Source organism: Daldinia childiae (genome assembly GCF_008694065.1).
Source record: "Daldinia childiae strain JS-1345 chromosome Unknown Scaffold11, whole genome shotgun sequence".
In the NCBI taxonomy this organism is placed as follows: Eukaryota; Fungi; Ascomycota; class Sordariomycetes; order Xylariales; family Hypoxylaceae; genus Daldinia; species Daldinia childiae.
The window spans coordinates 603,049-620,589 of record NW_022984652.1 but is presented as its reverse complement, the minus strand read 5'-3'; the positions used below and the strand labels follow the sequence as shown (position 1 = coordinate 620,589).

General features: G+C 44.1%; 3 protein-coding genes across 3 annotated transcripts; 2 read left to right on the top strand and 1 right to left on the bottom strand.

Moving 5' to 3' along the window:
* Nucleotides 1–517: 517 nt before the first annotated feature.
* On the top strand, nt 518–1,428 carry GL218_08179 (37S ribosomal protein S9, mitochondrial; the record flags this gene model as incomplete). Its single annotated transcript, XM_033584972.1, has 2 exons — nt 518–1,274; nt 1,337–1,428. The coding sequence occupies 2 exons, from the start codon at nt 518–520 to the stop codon at nt 1,426–1,428; spliced, it is 849 nt and encodes a 282-aa protein (XP_033440870.1).
* A 6,082-nt stretch (nt 1,429–7,510) lies between these two features.
* Nucleotides 7,511–8,789, top strand: GL218_08178 (uncharacterized protein; the record flags this gene model as incomplete). Its single annotated transcript, XM_033584971.1, has 3 exons — nt 7,511–8,297; nt 8,351–8,608; nt 8,677–8,789. 3 exons carry the CDS (start codon nt 7,511–7,513, stop codon nt 8,787–8,789), a joined length of 1,158 nt encoding a protein of 385 aa, XP_033440869.1.
* Nucleotides 8,790–15,611: 6,822 nt separating this feature from the next.
* GL218_08177 (Calcineurin subunit B) lies at nt 15,612–16,442 on the bottom strand (the record flags this gene model as incomplete). Its single annotated transcript, XM_033584970.1, has 5 exons — nt 15,612–15,622; nt 15,692–16,026; nt 16,134–16,207; nt 16,277–16,329; nt 16,391–16,442. 5 exons carry the CDS (start codon nt 16,440–16,442, stop codon nt 15,612–15,614), a joined length of 525 nt encoding a protein of 174 aa, XP_033440868.1.
* Between the last annotated feature and the right edge of the window lie 1,099 nt (nt 16,443–17,541).

Genomic DNA, 17,541 nt, shown 5'->3' with positions numbered 1-17,541 from the left:
GATTTTGAGATCTGGTGCTTGTCAAGTAGAAGATGAGAGGAGGGGAAAGTTGAAAGTTAACTTGGGAGTCACAGATTTTTTTTTTCTACTCTCGCAAAAGTAAGAAGCGGGGCAATTTCTCTCTGGCTTAATTCAAATTTCCATCAGGCACTAACACCCCCACTTTATGTAGAGTCTGGTCGAAACAATTTGAATTGCAGGTTCGGACCCCTCCTTCCCACGCTATCAGGGTAGACGGTAATCGGAATATCTAATACACCGTCCAATTGAATTCCATCGGGCATTGCATTTGAAAAAGTGCTTCAATTGATGCAAACCAAGTCCCCATCAAGCCTATCACACCTATAAAATACGCCCAACATTCCGACCTATTGATCGATCGATTTAGTAGGCGCAAGGCCATGACGAGGTTACGATAAATATAATGTCCTCTCTAAGATATGGCCTTCGTTGTCTTAGAGACCTCCGGGCGACAGCGACCCGACAACCGAGTCTCTCAGCATCTATAAAAGCTTGTATGAGCTCGGAAACACACCGAACATTCACAACAACCACGACTCGCCAAGACGATGATGCATTTGGTCGATTGGAGGCGGCTCTAGCACAAAGCCCCGATGCAGCCGAATTACAAATAGCGCATGTTCGTCCTATGCCGCTGTCACCTTCCTACTTCTCGCGACATACGCAATTCAACGATAGTTTCGTCCTAGTTCAGGACCTCGCACGGAAATATGGGCGACTTCCTTTTCTCCCTCCTGGCCAAGCGCCGCGGGTGGCATGGAAGACAAAGGAGCAGTACCGTCTGGCAGTTGGTGAAGCAGTGAAAGCAAGAGATTACGCAGCCTGTATTGGGCTGGCCAAAAGGTTAAATCAAATTCACCCTGATTTAATGCCAGAGGAGGTCCAGCAAGGTCTCCGACCGTTCAAAAGAGACATCAACTTCTATCTCAATCGAGCAAAACCTATTCCGATCGATAGGTTTGGCAGGTCGCATGGTGTTGGGAGGCGGAAATCTTCAGTTGCGCGAGCATGGCTTGTACAGGGAACAGGGGAAGTTCTTATTAACGGAAAGACCCTTAATGATGCATTCGGAAGAGTCCACGACCGAGAAAGCGCACTCTGGGGACTAAAAGTAATGGACAGAATGGACAAGTACAACGTCTGGGCTCTTGTAGAGGGTGGTGGAACTACTGGGCAGGCCGAAGCGCTCGCAATGGCTGTTTCCAAGGCCTTAGCCGTCCACGAACCGGCATTAAAAACGCCCCTTAAAAAAGGTAAGTCGAAACAAAATCCATACAAATTTTGGCCTAGTACCTTTCTAACATGATCCATCAAGCCGGTTGTCTCACTCGTGATCCGAGGAAAGTCGAAAGGAAGAAGGCTGGTCATGTCAAAGCGAGAAAGATGCCCGCCTGGGTCAAGCGATAGAACAAGTCAGATATGGTATTTTGCAGTGGGACTCGTGGATCGCTTTTCTGCGGGACCTTGGAGCAGACGAATACCTATCAGCCTTATTGGCACGAGTCTAGGCTACATCGTGGCCCATATTATCCAAATAGTGGACTATGTGTACAAGGGTTACTGTATCATTATGTATCTGCTTCGTATGTGGAATGTATATGAGATGCCAACAACAGTAACAGCTAAGACCGAGACGGCCCGTGATTCGCTCGCTATTTAGATCGAAGTTGATCTTAAGGCTACTTCGTAAATGAGCCTCGCCAACGCGACCCCCTTTACTTATATTAGTCGACCAATCAGAATCCAGAGACGCTGATTAGACTAGACACGAGTCGAGTAACCGGGTATTCGGGTTGTGTTATATCATGTATGACGGGTGGCTGTAGGATCGGCATTATGTTGTGTTTGGACTCCGTGTAATACAACGACGGTGATCAATGCAACTTCAAATCCAACAAATGAAACTAGCCCTGAAATCAACATAGTATAGCTAACTCATGAGGTATTTCTAGAAGCCAAACAATAACCCCAGGCGCAAAGACGCGCAGCACCATCACCATTTTTAAAAAGCAGGATGCTTATCCAGTAGATATCAAGCACAGACAACATATATCAGGCATCTCATATAGCATAAGCATTAAGTAATATTCCATTCCAGAAATTGAGAAGAGCGACTATGCCGAATATCGACTAGCTTCAGACAATGGCAGACGCAGAATCCTTCTAGAAGGGAGTTATCTGTCTAGGAAATTCATTTAGGAGATATTAGATTGAGGTCATGGTTAGTTTTTGAGCATATAGCTATATGCCGCCTACTTTAGTTGAAAGACATGAGCTGAGATCTTGCATCCTCCGCTAGTGACTTACATAGCAATTAATAAATTAAGGCTATAAGTTAATAGGTACGGTAGACGATGAGGATATTGTTACCTAAGACATCTACAGTATATGCTGGTCATCTCTCACAGAAATTTGACTTTGAATTTGACCGATCCCGTATTAATAAATGTGATACATCTTAGCCATCCGACTACGTGTCTGGTTAGTGAACCAAGATAGACGTGAATCAGCGTGACCTGACTCTTAGTTGTGACCCAATACGAGAAGTAGTGTTTCTGCGGAGAAACGGTGCAAGCCTCATTTGGTCCGGATGAGGCTGAGAGTGACAAACCACACAGCATCCAATACTGTAACGTTAGTCACTTTATATTGCCGATCTTTCCTGTTCTGATGTCCTATTTGTACGCACTTATGTTGCGCAATTTAGGCTTTAGGTACTTAGACGATCCGGTATTGAAGGAGATATCGCCGGCCGCCTAAACCGACCTAACCAAGTTGGCTAACCTCAAAATATGCCAAGTCTGGGAAAAACTGGTATAGTATACTGTAGATCGTCTAGTTGGAGAAGCAGCTAGCGAACTTAGGCCCTAGGGTTAATTTGTTATAGGAGAGTCGGTGTCGCCGATGTATCAACAGTATCTAAGCGTACTTAGGTTATATCTGTGAAGCCACACGGTACTTACTACTTCCTAAGATTTAGCAAGGGGACCACGTAGCAAGCCATGACGACTATGGCGATCCATTGGAGAAGCTCTACTAGGCATTGTAGGGGGACCAAAGCTCATGTGGGTCCTCCAGCGCCCAGTTTCTATTCTTTTCGAAATCTCGGGGACCTGCGCTAGTCAACAAAGCCCATAAAAATGGGGTGATTTCTTGTACATAGTACACTAAAGAAGAATCAATTTCATACCTTGATCTAGGCCTATCATCTGCCTCATGTGTGTATTACATGCGGGGGATTCTAGCTCACAAATATCCCGTGCCTATCATTTATTTTAGTGATACGCCGGGCCTAGAGGTAGGCACATTGGATATCAAGTATCTAGGTCGTCTTGCGCATGCGTTAGGTATGTGTTAGCACGACCGACCAGTATCCCGCCGAGGTGACTGCCGAACTGTTCGCTCAAGCTCTAAGCTAGAGGCCTCTCGACGAGCTATCCGCATACCAATAACTACCGCAACCTTGGCGTCTAAGTACCTAATTATTAGTGTCTCTACTATAACACGTGTAATATATGCTATAATAAACTTAACCGTTAAAATGCTTACCAGGAAGTGAGTAGTTGATATTGAGTAAAAGAGATCTGAGAATTGATGACAGGCTACAGCGGATAGGTTGATGTAACACCCCGGCTGACTCCGGGACAATGTCAGACGTACCCTTGTCGTTCTTTGACGACATCCCAACGCCCCTGTCTCTAACAAGGTTCAAGGATCTTATTTAAACGACCAGACATCCGCCATTTCTTGCTGGAAGGCCTCCTTGCGGCCTAATAGGTACCCCGTACTGCCGTGCCCTATTCTCAGCACATACCAGACAAGAATGGAAAGTATGGAAGTATGAAAGTACCTACTCTTAAAATATTCACTTTGTAGACAATGTTGGTCTATCTCGGCCCTTATTCGTAAAGATTCGTAAATATGAATAATCTGCTAGCAACTCGTGTAGTAAGCATGGTCGAACTACTTCGAGACGGTCTAGCAAATGGTCGGGCATCAATTGATTTGCAGTTAGCTTGTAATGGAAGCTGTAAGCAAGCCAGGTTAGAAACGTATACGTTGGCCACCTAAGTATTTAGGTAGCCAATTCATGGCTAAGGTCAATTGTATAGTCTCATACTTTATTTTTAATATTTATATCAGCCAATAGTCGACAGTATCGAGACAATTAGAAATAAATATTCTTCTATCGGCTTCTTGGTCTATTTGGGTGTGTGGTCCGACTCATACTTACCGGCTTGTTTCCCCCGGGGGGATTGAATCAGCTCCCATCACAAGCTCATGACAGACAATTAGATCGTTTAGTGGCGCCTTCTAGATCTTTGACTAAACATGCAGAACATACCAATACAATGGATATCGTATCAAATCCTAATTAGTTAGGTGTGTAAAAAATATGGGTTTATTTTGGAAATTGATGTCTTAAAAAAACCAAGCGGTAAACGAGCCGTTCGCAACCTGACAGAAATTTTGGAGATGGGGGCCAAAGCTAGTATCAAAATGATCAAAACGATTAAAAATATATAAGACATAAATTTACAAAAGGCAAGAAGTAGAATTGTACGCATACAGAAACCGGAAAGCACCGGGTCTCATATTCCCAGCATCTGCATGCATATAGCATCTCCTTCCTTCCTAGATCTTACCTTATAATTGGGGACAATTGTTTTCTATGATGTCTGCTTACATAGATGTGGCCAAATTACCTAATATTAGTACATTTAATCAAGTATATATATTTGTAGAGGTAATTGTGTTTGAAATGTATTAGATTGTATACTTACCTACGTTTCCTCGTATCTATCTCATCATTCAATATTCTTAATTAAACATACAAACTGAATTAATATGTCATAAGAGGACGCAGCGAAAGACAATTGCCGTTTACAATTTTACAATTTTACAATTATCCTCAAATGACATGATTAATGACGAATGATGAATACTTGCTTCATGGTAGGTTCTAAAATGACCGATCCGTGCAGAATAAGGAATTATCTCTCAATCAGCATCAGCCACACAACAGAAAACTCGGCGCACAAAATGGGAAAAGCAAAACTTCATCGTGTGTTACCTCTAACCTATTAAGTTCTTTATTTGGTAGGCAATCAAATATTTATCCCCCCTCCTCTTTTCCCCAATCTATCTTAATTACCCTTTCTTATCTACCTAAATCGTTCGCTATAACACAGCACTTGGGCAATCATGTCTCTTAGCACGTAACAAAGGCTGATGTTTGTTAGGGGTTAGGGGTTAGAGAGAGGGAAATGTCTATACAGTACCTAATGTCCATATCAACTTCGTACAAACCAGGCACTATCGTACAAACGAGCCCTAAGATCTGGTGGCCGTTTTCTGATAGGCTGATCTGCGCTAGGAACATGCGCGGTGACCCGTGACACCCTTCGAGTCAAAGATCTATGTTGAGGCTGGAAAAGGGTTTGTCTTATATGCCCCTGGCCAATATACCTTACCCCGTACCACCCAATAAGTCTATTCTCCGGCTCTACACTCTCTTCACCCTTCCACTAAGGTATCTATCTAGGTATCTATCCAAGTATCCATCTAAGTATCTATCAGCTTCAGGCAAGGTCAGGCATAGGTAGTCCGGTAGGGTATTGAACAGATCACCCGTCATGTCTCGTAGAGGCACACCCTTGGGGTATCGGTAAGGGGACTCATGGGGACCTCTCATTCGGACCCGCTCTCGATTACCTGTGCGCACTGCGCAGATCTTGTTGACCCTGTCGCAACCAGACAAGCCCTGCCTAGCAAGCCCAGGTAAGCCCCAGGCTAGGTACTTTTACGCACGGCGCGAGTTAAGGCGTTGGTGGTAGTTAATGTGTTTTGGAGAATCTAGTTAAAACTCGTCCCTATTCCGTTTTTCATTGGAAGGTCGTCGTCTGATCTCATGTATTACATACCCACAGGTTTGATGGGGTGCATGCGAAAAAGGGATTCGAACTTCTCATTCTGTCTACTACTCTTAGAGTCTAATTGGGTATCCACTCCCTCTCTTACTACCGGCTCCTCTTGACCTTACTCCTCGACATCCACCTAATAATATATCATGAGGCAAGTACCTACCGGCTAACCAGTCAGTTCCTTACTATTCTAAGAAAAAAAAAATCTTAAATTCTTAAAATCTTGCTATCTTGCTATCTTACCTCTATCTGCTTGCTGCCTTCCTTCTGCTTGCTTTACTGTCCACTTGCACTGCACCACATATACTTGCTACATACTGTACAAAATCCCCGGCCACCTTTAAAATCCTCCGGTGTCAGCAACTCTATTCTCACTTACACCAAAATACACCATTATTCGGGCATATACCCTATTCTTATTACTACCTAGTCACCTTTGCCATACTTACCTAGATACCTTAAATATCTACGTACGACCTCATTACAATATTACTTTACTCACTCATTAGTACTCATTGGTTTATCTCTTTAATTGCCCAGACCAAGATCAATCTTATTTTTTTTTTATCTCGGCTTAGCCTCGAGCTACTCTAAAAGCTATCTACTCGCAGCTCGAAGGGAGTAAGCTAACCTGAAATCTCAGTTACGTCCGGGCGAATTTGATATCTAACCTGGTATCTTTCAAAACTGCTGAAGAATTTGAGGTATTACTCCCCGGTCCTGGTGTGGCTTGCTAGTCGATTGGGCTGGGCAAGGTCACTATTTGTCGGTTTAGAAGTTAGTTACAAAAGATACTGGGATCCTCCCGGTACGCGTAGTGACGACAGTTGGCAAGTCAAATAACCTCCCCTAACCTACTGGGGATTTTTGTGGAAAACTCCATCCCAAATTCCTACATAGTCGGCATCTACTAGGTAAGGACGAACTCAAAAATCTGGGACCTCGGAGGCATCGTCATCCCAGTAAGGGCCTAGGTTGGGGGTACCCGACATATGCTCGGGCGGTGTTTGCATCAAGAAGACTTTTTCAGCATTCAAACTTTCGGCATCTCATACATAGTCGGTCTTCCCTAGCAAGCTTTAACTTTTCGTCCTGTCGTATTCCATCCATTAAACGAAACGTTTCGAGACGCATTCCCGGAAAACGCGTCGTTTCATGCCCAGATCATATATATCGCTACTCACTAGCCCCTCACGTTAGGGTTTTCGTCCGAAAAAAAAAACAGTCAGGAGAAAGCCTCGTAGCTTAGGGCAGCCTTACTTCTTACTGTGGTCGGACCTGTCCCCTGTCTAGGAACCTGAAGTGAGAATTTTATCCGACCCCGCGTATTCTGTTACTACCGCGACAAATTACTCTCGGCCGATTTCTACTAATAGCGTCTATTTCGGATCCTATCGCACGCGCTACTTGCACGCGGTGAGGTTCTCGGAAGACTCTAACGGGCCGGCTGTACCACGGCCTAAGCGAACCAAAGTGGCCCTTCTTTTTCTGACTCTAGCTCCGTTGCCGGAGGCGCATCGGTTGGACTCGCCTCTTAAAGCATCTTGCGACCCGTCTCCCGTGGTATGGACGATCACGGGCGGCGGAGGAGGCCGAACGAACCGCCCGTCAACGCCCCTTCTAATACTAGGTACCCAATCCATGATCCCAATGCGCAGGGACGGTCGTACGGCGCAAGCGGGTCTGACAGGTATCGGCCCGCGCCTCTCAATACATCGCCTGCAGCATCTAGAGGTATAGCAGGCACGGCTAGCTACAGTGGATATTATCAAGAGCCGGCAGCAGCGTTCTCCACCGCCATGCAGCAGAATACAATGCCATACCAGTCTGAATACGGACAAGATGCTCGACAAACACAGAGCTTTAGTACGTACAATCCGTCCATGATGTACAACGTGCCGCAAGCGAGCGCGCAAAGTGCCGTCTACGATACGAGTCAACAGTTCCCGTCACGGCAGCCTGCAGCACTGCAGATGATACAAACGGACGTGTCCAACCCCTATTTCCCGAGCGAACCGACCAACGCGGCCGCAGCGACTAGTTTACAGTCACATGCCGGTTCTTCAAGTACATCAGCAGCAGTATATCAGCAGAGTCCAGTTGCCCAACGTGCAATGCTTCAGAACTATCCAAGTGGGATACCGCCAGTGGGCATGGCACAAACGAGCACGCCCGAGCAGGCTGTAGAGGAACCCGACTACTCACAGACGGCAGAGATGAGTGAGGCCTATGCGCGATACCAAACTGCTTTGGGGGAGGTTTTCACCAACATTCGTAACGGGGTGCTACAAGCTGCAAGCGAGTCGCTCTTGAACATTTCCGAGTGGTTGCTCTCCAAAGTTGTGGAACTAGGTGAGTCCATTTATCGAATAGCGCCATGACGTTCGTGAATTTAACTGTTGAAGGCCTCGCAGCGGACGATGAAAATCTTTACAGAGATCGCATCAAAATGTGGCAGGATTTTAATCATGCATGGCTCTCGTTATTCCAAAAACAAAAGGATATGATGGAATCTGGCGCGCCGCCTCAACGAGGCCAGACGCTAATTAGCGAAGATGGATTGAGAAAGATGGGGAAAGAGATTGTGAGGCTTTGCGACGGGATTGATCGGCACGGTCTAGTAGACTACGAATATGGAGTCTGGGAAGAGTCTATTGTTACTAGTACGTTCCTACCCGATAGTGATATCGTGCGCAGTGCGTATTCTCAGTTTACTAACTAGCTGTACCAGTCATCGAGGATTGTCTCGATCTTTATGAAGACGAAGAAGAGGCCGAACCTTCCGGTTCCTCCGCCGCGAATCCTGCCGGAGCGGGCCGTCGTAGCCATCGCACTTCTCGATAGTGATTACGTGTTTCGACAGGGATAGGATGCGTGGCGGGGCAGTGCCGGGGAATATGGATCGGTTATGATTTGAAATATATACGGGGCGTTCCATTCGGTCACGGCGATTATTTGCATAGCAGGTTGTGATACCCATCGATTCCACTGACGGCACGGGAACGTCATCGGTCCATATCTCGCGCCGGTACGGATGACGATGATTAACCCGGGAGTTAGACGAATTACGACGTAGTATTTAGTTGCATGCTGGCCTAACTTTATGAGGCGGTACGCCTACCTGGATTGGTTACGGAATATAGTCCCGTTCTGCTAGAGTGGTAATATATCGAGTTGGGGGATATGTGGAAGTATTCAGGACCTCTTAAAGGGAGGGTGGGTATACGTTACGGCTGTAATGAGAGATATGCGATGGGACGACAAATGGCAGAAAAGGGGGGGAAACATGGGGGATATGGGATGGGCTCATTAGAGCGGAGGTGTACGACTATATGATGTTGTTTTCGGATACCCATGGAAACTGGCGCGAGTGTAGGAATGGTCAAAAGAAGGTATAGAATAGAAAGGCATATACTGCTCTCGCGAGCTTGTTCGCTTAGTTTCATTAATATGGATTATTCGCGTTGATACTATAGAGGTATCATACCAGTTTAGCGACATCTGTGTTTAGATATATGTATATAATTACCTATACATTCTTAAATGCGTGATCTCAATAAAACAACAAGTGACAGGTACTTAGGTACGATTTCGGTCTGAATATGGAGTTATACAATTTACATAAAATAAACTTCAGTTAGGAAGTACCTTAGGGAGTTACAGAAAAATAGGCTAAAGTTTAATGATTTAAGATTTGGTGTGCTGATTCATCCATCGAGCTCTTCTTTTCTTTTCTTTTCAATCATTTATCACTTTATATTATGTACTCTCCTGTTTTCATCTATTCCTGACTAAAGAAACATATTTGTAGAACCATTCAGGAATTAATATCCATCTTACTGACTCATTTCCTGTGGATATCCAATGTATATTATATTGATTAAATTTCGGTCTGCCGTCCTATAGGCACTTACCACCACCCTTACGTATATCGATATAGGCTCTTTAATCTCCTTTCACTGCATTATTTCGAAACGCTTTTCCTTCATCAGCTGCACGCATCTCTTATAGGAAAGGCATATGTCAATTACGAACAAATTGATACCAAAGAGTAGCAAAGAAAAGCCTCGAGGCTTAAAGAACCCTGAAGAATTACTATTTACGGCGAGATGTTAATATTGATTGGTCGGTCGCAACAGCCGCAATGATGCAAGTCGATCTCGGAAGTATTCCGATTCAGCTGGACGTGTTTTCTGACAGGTAGGCGGCGAAGATCAATTAGCTGCCGTCTTGCTTAGACGATGGGCGTCTTTGTAAGACAAGTCACGACAGCCATTGATTGATATGATCGGACCCGACACCATGGAATCCTTGGTCGTGGCTCTGCATCTCCGGTTTCGCCTCATCTGATAGGATCTAATAGATGAACCGTGCTACCTTTCCAATCTCAACCGTTCCATGGACGGATTAACTAAGGCTCAACTGCAAACATGGAAGATGCATTACGCTATGCTACCACTCGGCGAAGCTTCAATTTTATGATGTGTCACTTTTTGTTAGACTTGCACCCTGTCCGATTTAGACAAGGATTTACGATACGTTCAGATCGAGCGACAAGGGTTCTAATACACATCAGACGAGTGGATTTTATTATCAAATTACCCTTGATTTTAATATTACTTACTATGCTATACTCTTTTTTTTCTTTCCGCTTTTTTCCTTCCATGTCTGTGTCCAATCGCGTAACACACAGAGAGGCACGGATGGGCCCTTGTGGTGTTTGCAGCTGAAGCGCTGAAACAATCTCAGCAAACAAGCAGTTTGTTTATTACTCATTTCTAAAGACATTGAAGGGGTTCGGGTCTAGGGGCTTAAATATATTTGTACGACATTCAAGGACCCCTAGTCATGTCTCATCAACCGACTTCGACATTGTCATCCACTGTATCCTACCAGACAGTCGGGCCCGACAACGCCGAGGCCGCCTTCGCCTTCTAAGTCCTAAGTCCTAAGACGCTAGAGAAGCCAAAGGGTACCTATCCATGTAGGGCTGGGCTGTTGAGAACTCAGTGCTACCCTATCCCAGACTATTGGAAAGAAGAGGCTGAGGGAGTCTTGACGTCGCATCAGCGAATGTTTCGCAGGAGCTGAACTTGAACGGCTAGACCTGCAGTTGTGCACGCCTTGTATGTTCTAAGATCTACAGTAGAAGGTGGTTTCGTCACCGGCGTCGATCCCGACAGGTCATCACTCACATGTGAGAACCGACAGAAATTTCCCATCTTAGAGAAAAAGAAATGTCACCAATGCAGCTACCCGCACGGCTCATCCCCGAATACATACAAACGCCATAACGGTCAGTACCCAGTCCAAACCCACTCCCCATTTCCGCCTACATGAACGCAGGGAAGTTCTTTGACCAACCAGTTCTGCTACCACGGCGTTGGTCTTACACGGAACATTCGGCCAACCTTCCAATTCCTTTCCCGAGCCTTTCATCTCCACTCTACTCGGTGTAGGCCTAACACAAGACATAACCAACTCGACGAGGCGTTCATTGGCCTGGGATATGAAACCCATCTGAAGGAACCCCCACCCATATCCTCTATCAAGTAAAGCTTACAGTCTAGGACGTTGTGCAATATGCATGCAGGCTCCATCTTGCATGCATACATTAAATGGGATATAGGGAGAGATGCAGGTTCGTCACATGTGTCATCTCACGGGACGCTCCCGCTCCAGGACCTGCAGAAGATCAACTGTTTCATTGCCGGCTGCGGAGCCGGTCTGACCCTCCCTCAGCCGGAGCGTTACTAGTTAGGGCAGAAAAGTTTGATCGCCATCGCTCCTTGCGGTTTGTGGCGTCGGTCGATTAGCTTACCTAGCTTTTTTCGATACCCTTCACAAGTCTTTTCCTTTTGCGTCGAGGCGTGGGTAAAGATTCCTATGCGTCTTATCTTATACCGAACTGTAAGTAGCCGTGGGGGAATGAATCATCCCAAAGTGATCCCTAAAAGGAGTTATACGTTCCTGTTTAGGAAGGGGGACGGGAGGAGGATAGGTAAGAAGGGGGAATCAGGTCCCGCCTAAAAGTATTTGTGCTACTTACTTTATGCGGCTGACCGTGGTCCTACAACTGGTGTATGCAGCGGTGAAGTCGAAGTTCTTATCTCCAGAATGCCAATGTAAATTCCCTTATCCAGATCCTTCGAAAGGGCTCACGTTAATTTTTAAGTTATATCATTCACTTCTTACAGTAGTTACGAGCATTATATCACGTCCACAACTATCCTCATGTGTTGTGATTAAATCACTTTAGGGAGGTAATTACAGAAATTTCAACTTTATATTTGACGTCCTCGAGCCCATGCGAACTTTGTGTCCCTTGCATAGTATATATCTAAATTAGCATGATTGTAACGAGGAAACTGATCTTTTTACTACTTATAGGTGCAAAAGAATTTACAATATATTTATTTTATCAGACTTCTATTGCTTGGGTTAACAGCAACAAACGCTGGCCGTTCACATTGCCTAGCTGCTATGCTACGAATAAGTAATTCTATAAAAAGCTCAGTGGCATTTAATTTCTTTTAGAGGTATATAGTTAGGGAATTCTTGTTCACGTACCTGACTATACATAACAGGCATAAATCCCAACTTACAGTAGTTATAACTAAGTTAATTCACACGATGTGTTCATGTAGTATATGGTTTGTGAGCAAGATGATTTAAGTTTCTTCATAGTAGTTGAACGCCGCACAACTATTTTGTTCGGCCGTACTCGGTAAATTCAACAAGAGGTAATATATAGGTGGGATAGTATTCCAAGTCTTTAGAGCCTAGTATTCATACTTCAGGTGGAATTTTAAGGATACCAACAAGTCTAAGTATTTAACTATAACATATATAAGGGTTGTCACCTACAATTGGCAGGTACCTAGTAAGCCAAATGCCACAGCCTACACTATTAATGTTCGGTCTTTTCGTGGAACTCAGCTTCGATCCTGTGACGGAGTAGTAACTTTCTCTTACTCTTCGAGTCAAATTTTATCAGGGTCGGATTTTTTGGGAGCTAGCATTATGCTATGTTTTGTTTTGTTTTTCGTGCTGTCGTGTATTTTAATGTAGTTATTTTCTTTTCTGATGTCTTTTATGAAATATAGAGGAACCGTGGTGTTTCTCTAGTTAGTGTAAAGGATTGTAAAAGATTATTCTAAAGGGGTAGGTAATATAATGGTTATCGTGATAACCTTGGAAAAGGGTAGGAACTAAGTTACGATTAAAGCCATTCTTTTTTTCCTAGGACTGTAGCTTTAGCGTAGCTCCTTTAATAATAGTACCGAGATTGCTTGTAATGTTGAGAAAAAAGAATTATAGCACATGTTGACGTGTTAAGCAGACACACTCCGCTGGGGATTGATAACATTGCCTATGAATGAATTTTCATACAACTACCTCGATATAACTAGACGATACTGATTGAAGTTTCGAAAGAAGTCGTAGCACCGGCCTGGCTTTTAAAGCTCTGTGGTGTAGAAAATATACGCAAAATAGAATTATCGCCTAGAGCTCTTTAAAAAGCTGTACTCTTATAACCGAGTAGTGGAGAAAGTATAGGTGCCGTTTTCATTCTAGATGGTGCTCTACCCCCGTTATCTTCTCTGGTATATGGTAGATATAACGTAGATTGAGTCTAGGATCACACATCTAACTCACTAAAGATCCTGCCCACATGGCGTAGTGGTTTAACGCCTGGATGTGTGTTGGTCCGTATCTACGTGCCGCAACACAAGTGGGTTCGAATCCCACTGTGGTCAAACCAATAGTCCGACTCAGGTTTTTCTTTAGGCACTGCTAGGCGCTAAGGGTAATTCCATCTCCGTTATAAGAAGGCGTGTTTGACGGTTTTTCCCTGGTAAAAGTCGGCTACCTGGCGCCGGCGCTAACCAGGTAAAATAATGCTAAAGGCAGGTAGGAGCTGGGGATGCTATAGGCAGGAAGTGGAGGATCTTTTATGTTAAGCGATACTCTAGCTCTATTTTTTTTTACCTAAGGAGGTGGTACTTTAGACGTCTAAAAGCGCCATAGATGCGCAGCTGTAAGCTACCTAGTTTATAGCAACCAATAGACGTTAACGTTTTCATCATTATCATCATCACTAAAGATCCTCTAACTAGGGATGCCACATAACCTCATGTCGGAATGAGAAATTCTAATAACAGGTAGACATATTGATAACAACAAGGACCTCAACTTAGATCATTTAGAGAGCCAAGTATTTCAGCCTAAGACGCCCTAGCTAATGAGCATTGTCTACTTGAATGCAATTTTTTATCTAGCATATGGGATTTATTTAGCAACCCCTAGAACATTGTAGGATGGAAACTAATTAAGAAATTAGATAGGTACTCATCGCTACCTAACCTATTCTCCTACTAGTTTACTCGTTAACCTTTCTGCAGTGTTAGTGTCGCGATTTTAGACGAAATATCTAACCGAAAAAAAAAAAAAAAAAGATACCTTTAATATGCATAGGTAGATACCTAGGAGTATAATCCCCCACGGAATAACAAAGTTGTTCATATACCTTCCAGTTCCACCTCGTAATAGCCAAGATATATGATATGCGGGGACAATTCCTTATTGCCCCGCCCAACGAGATATCGTATTTCTTTGCCTAGCAGGATAGAGTATATCGGGCAAGAAGAGAGATCTTGCTAGGTTAGTTTCTTTATCCTAAGACTATAAAGTAGGTAGAATCTGGATTCTCTGCCGAGACTCGAAACGGGCCATGCGGCTCATGACGTATTACATTGGAACAGAGCTAGCCATGCCATTATATTTTCGTTTCCCAAGACGCTAGTTACCCCTGAATATATACATAGGTTAATTACCCCGGCAATAGGAGTTAGAACATCTAGCTATATGTTTATGTTCGAATTTCTGCTGCTGCTGCTTTCTCCTCCAGTCAGTCTCGGGACACGCTCTAACCTCCTAGATTGACTAAACATTATCATTCAGGGAAGAAACACAGCAACCCCGACGGAAATATTCTTAGAATTTAGTTTATAACCCTTCTCTTAACCATCATATCCCCTTAATACCGGGCCGTCTTTCTTTCCAAGATTCTGAAATCGACTGATATAATGTATACCTATGTAACAATTCACTACGAAAACATGGCCTAGAAATAGGGCGTCCTTTAGTCAGGGGTGATCTAAATCCCAAAGTATAAGATGAACTTGGATAACTAGACCGTCTTTTTGGGCACAAGATAATATAAGGACCTAGCGAGTCGGATCCAAACACCAGGTTCTACCACATATCCCCAAAGAGGCGCGCATCTTTAACGAGAGACTGAATCGTAAAGTAGTATAAAGTATAGGCGAGTGAACCTGGTTATTCGCATTGACATCTCAGGAGTTCTTCAGATTGTCTATAGCTCTCATAATGTCATACATTCATATTTACCTAATGCATGGGTACAACTTCTGAGGCTATCTCTGGGGACCCGTCGTGGCGAATACATACTGAACCCATCTTAGTACCTTGTCTAAGCTCCCGCTCACTCATAGCAATACTTCCCTGTCCCCAACTTGCGAGTGAGATTGATAATCAGTAAGTCTTGACAGATGACGAGGTTCACTTGTTAACAAGTATAAGTTCGTCCCAGGCTTCATAATTCATTACTACGGCCACATCGCCGGTGGCACAGCTAGGTATCTAGAACTGATCTGTATCATAGCCGTATTAGCATCCAACTCACATCTACAGCTGAGAGAATAATGAAAAGCGAAACTTACCTAAAGTCATGCTCATGCTAACATCAGTATTCTCGACCATCTTAGTAAACTCCTCGAAGCTGATTTTGCCGTCCTTATCAAGGTCGGCCTCCATAATGGTCTTGTCAACGATCTGCTGGAGCTGCTGGTCCTTCAAGTTACTCCCAACCATCATCTTGAGCACGATGAACAGCTCGCCGTTGCTGATATACCCGTCCCGGTCGATGTCGTATACCTTGAATGCGAACCGCAGCTTCTGCTCCTTATTGCCCTTGCTGCTGAACGCGCTCAGCCCCGACACGAACTCCTGGAAGTCCACATCTCCGCCTCCGTCTTCGTCGAAGATCGCTATCATTCTATTTATGGGGAAAACATTATTAGATTAGTCTTGACTTTCTGCGGGAGGGGAGTATTCGGCAGTAGTGAAGGAGGCTAGGAAATTTGAGTAGGCGGAAGGCTGTACCTCGTAGCGAGCGGGTTGGACGATATTTGCGGTAAGCTCAGAAACTCTTCTCGTTCGATGGTGCCCGAGTTATCCTATGGAAGCCAATAATATTAGCTTAGGCGCATATCGAAAGAGAGAGAGTTGGCCGGGGTGCTGTGTACTTTATCAAGCTTCATGAATCTCTTCCTCAGCCTATCAACCTCCTCGCGGTCGACTATACGGCGCAATTAGGACTATACTCGACAGTAACCATTGGGGGGGAGCTGAATACATACAATTCGACCCCTGCACGATGTTATCCAGCACGGCGCTCGTTGTATTACCCATGTTGCTGGGAAGCCCCTTGACGGAGGCGGACTCGAAATACCGGGACGGGGAGGCTGGATAAAGAGCTGCTATGTATAAGACTCGGTTGTTTAAATGAGTATATTACTGAGATGTGGTTGAAGTTACGTTAAAGGAATGGAGGTTATTCGTCGTGGTGTTTGAAAGATGCTATTATGTTTTAAGTACGTTCTGCCTGCGATGTTCCTCTTGTGATGAGGCTGATGGAGAGTTGGGTGGGAACGCGGCCTGGTGGGGTCTTGTTCTTGACGAGGCGACCTTTAGATCTGAATTGCCTTTTACGTGTAAATGATTGGAGGAAGCACAGCCGCATCTGATAATACAAGCCACATGGTACATAGGTACTTTATACAGCTAAGGTGCTTTGTACATGACTAAATGTACGTAATGATTCAAGGCAGCCACTTACTAAACAAAGAAATATTGAGAAATGGCTATAAACGGCTTAGCAGAGAGAAGAGGTACGTTTATAGATTGTACTTATTGAACTTATACCTAGGTAGGGATATACATCATGAAAGACTCGAGTCTTTCAAAGAGGTATATACATATCTCCTTGCATAAAATTCCCAAGAATTCTTTATCTATCTTATCAGATATTTCACTGTGGCTGATTACATGTGGCTGAATAGGAATGGATCCATGCCATTTCCGATTAACTCGTAGGACGAAATGCTCCTACAACTAAAAAAATCTAGAACTCCAAGATACAACATACGATCTCACGACATCTACAATTAAATTACACCGCCGCATGCGAAGATAGTAAAAAAAAAAATTATCTCAACAAGATGCACGATGCGTTGGTCAGACATACATATTGCTTTAAGTATAGGTAGGCTAGCGTAGTCGTTGTTGTTTGTGAATAGGTACATACTACCTAATTAACATGTATGTCTCGAATGCATAATTCTGGGTAAGGTCCCTCATTTTTTGTAAGTACAGATCCGCAAGGTACTTCAAGTAAGTACATAATGATGACATGACCTCAATAACCTTATCAATACTTATGGTTTATGTCTCGTGTTCGTTCCTTATAAAGAAAAGGAAATAAAAAGGGGTAATCTACAAAAGTACGTAG